This window comes from Prosopis cineraria, unplaced genomic scaffold (genome assembly GCF_029017545.1).
Source record: "Prosopis cineraria cultivar Desert tree isolate PC_DT_omini unplaced genomic scaffold, ASM2901754v1 PC203, whole genome shotgun sequence".
NCBI lineage: Eukaryota > Viridiplantae > Streptophyta > Magnoliopsida > Fabales > Fabaceae > Prosopis > Prosopis cineraria.
The window spans coordinates 8,473-10,791 of NW_026555530.1; the positions used below are offsets into that span (position 1 = coordinate 8,473).

The 2,319-nt window shown below is 27.8% G+C and overlaps 1 protein-coding gene across 1 annotated transcript; it reads left to right on the forward strand.

Moving 5' to 3' along the window:
- The first annotated feature begins 1,141 nt into the window (after nt 1–1,141).
- Nucleotides 1,142–1,483, forward strand: LOC129295853 (uncharacterized). The gene has a single exon (XM_054934443.1). The coding sequence runs from the start codon at nt 1,142–1,144 to the stop codon at nt 1,481–1,483; it is 342 nt and encodes a 113-aa protein (XP_054790418.1).
- Nucleotides 1,484–2,319: the final 836 nt, after the last annotated feature.

The following is a 2,319-nucleotide window of genomic DNA, read 5'->3' on the forward strand; positions in this document are numbered from 1 at the left end:
AATTAATTTTATTATTATTAATATTATTAATATAAATAATATTATAAATTTAAATTTATATGTCTAACGACAGGTCAAGTATGACCTATTGTTAGATATAAATATTAATGACAAGTCTAAAGAGACTTATCATTAATATTTTGAAACCCCAACATTTTTAAACATGTAAAATATTATATATAAAATATTAATTAATATTATAATTTTAATTATTTTATATATTCATTTATTATTATATGTTCATTGGAAATCCTCAGCTTTTCATCCAAAGGACTTGTCATTGATATTTTGAAACCCTCAGCAATTTTAAGCGTATAAAATATATATATATATATATATATATATAACGTTATAACATATAACAACAAGTTGTAAATGATTAATATTATAATTTTAATTATTTTATATATTCATTTATTACTATATATTTATTGGAAACCCTCATCTTTTCGTCCGAAGGAATCTGTCATCGGAAACCCTTAGATTTATTGTGTTAATATATGTATTTAGTAATATATTTAAAAAGTAATATTAATAGGGTGATAAATTTAATATCATATATTAAATAATATAAATATATTATATATAATATTTTTATTCATAGTAATATTAATAGTAATATATTATTAGTATCAAAAATATTAACAATAGATATATATTATAATAATTAATTATAATTATATTAATATATAATGATTACTTCTAATGAAAAGATACTCATGATCAATGAAAAAAATAGAATATAGAAAACTATAATATTCCGAGAGAATGCATATAACTACCCAAAAAAAAAAAAATGAGCAACTTTTTCTCTCCATACTTTTTTCCCTCCCTATAATTAACCTCTTAATTATATAATACATTATAATATGTGGTTGGCCATCTTATGTTTGAAAATTTGCAGTCTGCACCAGAAATGTGTTTCCAATCACACAAACAAATCGGTGACCAACAAATATAAAAGATCTCTATAGAAGTCTCTTTGTGGTTCTCCAAACCATACAGCCCCTCTGCCTACCTCTATCTATATATAAGACCAAGAATCATCACTTGTATCATCATCAAAACTCAGACCAAACATTACTATTCGATCTTCTACATCTTCTTCACTGATCTTCACCGCTTCATAATCAATCCAGCCATGGCTTCATCTTCTGGGAACTCCATCCTCCTAACTTTCCTGCTGGCTCTCGCAATATTCTCCAGCATGATGAGTTCAAGTGTCGTAGCAGCTCGTCATCTTCTGCAAACAACACAGCCTTCGATACCAAACATGCCTGGAATTCCAAGTAACTTGCCTAAACCTACAGGATTACCACCTTTCCCTTCAATCCCAACAACAATGCCTCAGCCAAATATCCCTAATCTGCCTACGATTCCAACAGTGCCACGAGTCACTCTTCCTCCATTTCCTAATATTCCTGTTATTCCCGCGATCCCAACTTCTATTCCTTCTATCTTCTCTCCTCCTCCTTCTAATTAATGACATAGCAAATGCTTCAACCTTCATCTTCTAGCCCTTAAATTTATAATTGATATCTGCTTGTTATATTGTTCTCATCCTATTTGCTCTATATATCAGCACTCATGAGCAGCATAAATAATGTATATATTTGTTATAGCTAGATTCATTTCTTCCATGTCATCAGGAGGATTTGTATGGGGTTATCGTTGTGTTTTTTTTTTTTCCCCAGTTTGGTGTGACAATTAATAAACAGTGTCATATATTAATGTTATTACTGTACACGTTTCTTGCCACTTATTGCACTTTACTTTTCTTATAACACATATAGTTAGACGTTCTTGCAAAAACAATTATATGATGCTGCTCCTTCCTCTCTAAGACTTGTAAGAACATTTTTTTAAGAAGCTAATTAATTATTAGTCCCTGTGGCCAGCTTTATATGATTATTAATTTGAAAGTTAATTAAAATTACTTAATTCTTGTAAAGTTTACAATTATCTTCAATAAAATTTATAATTAATTAGAGGAGGTTATTTTGTTAGTTACGGAATATCAAATAATTAAATGATACTTTGGAGAGAAGAAAATTAATCTTTTAAATAAAAAGTGTTATTGTGTGTATGCATTAAAGACCGAAGATACTTGATAAAAACCGGAGGAAATATATCTATAATAATATCGAAGTTAGTTACTTGAGCGCATGACTCAACCTCAAGTTATATGTCACTTATTAATTCCATAGTTAAGTTTTGACTATATAAATTACTAATTTTGACTTGTTATTTTGTTTTAATATAAATTTGTGAAATTTTGCCACTTTTATCAGTGAAAAGTACGAGGAATTATAAGTCAGT

Coding starts and splice junctions, on each gene's coding strand:
- LOC129295853 (XM_054934443.1), top strand. CDS start 1,142: ATGGCTTCATCTTCTGGGAACTCCATCCTCCTAACTTTCCTGCTGGCT.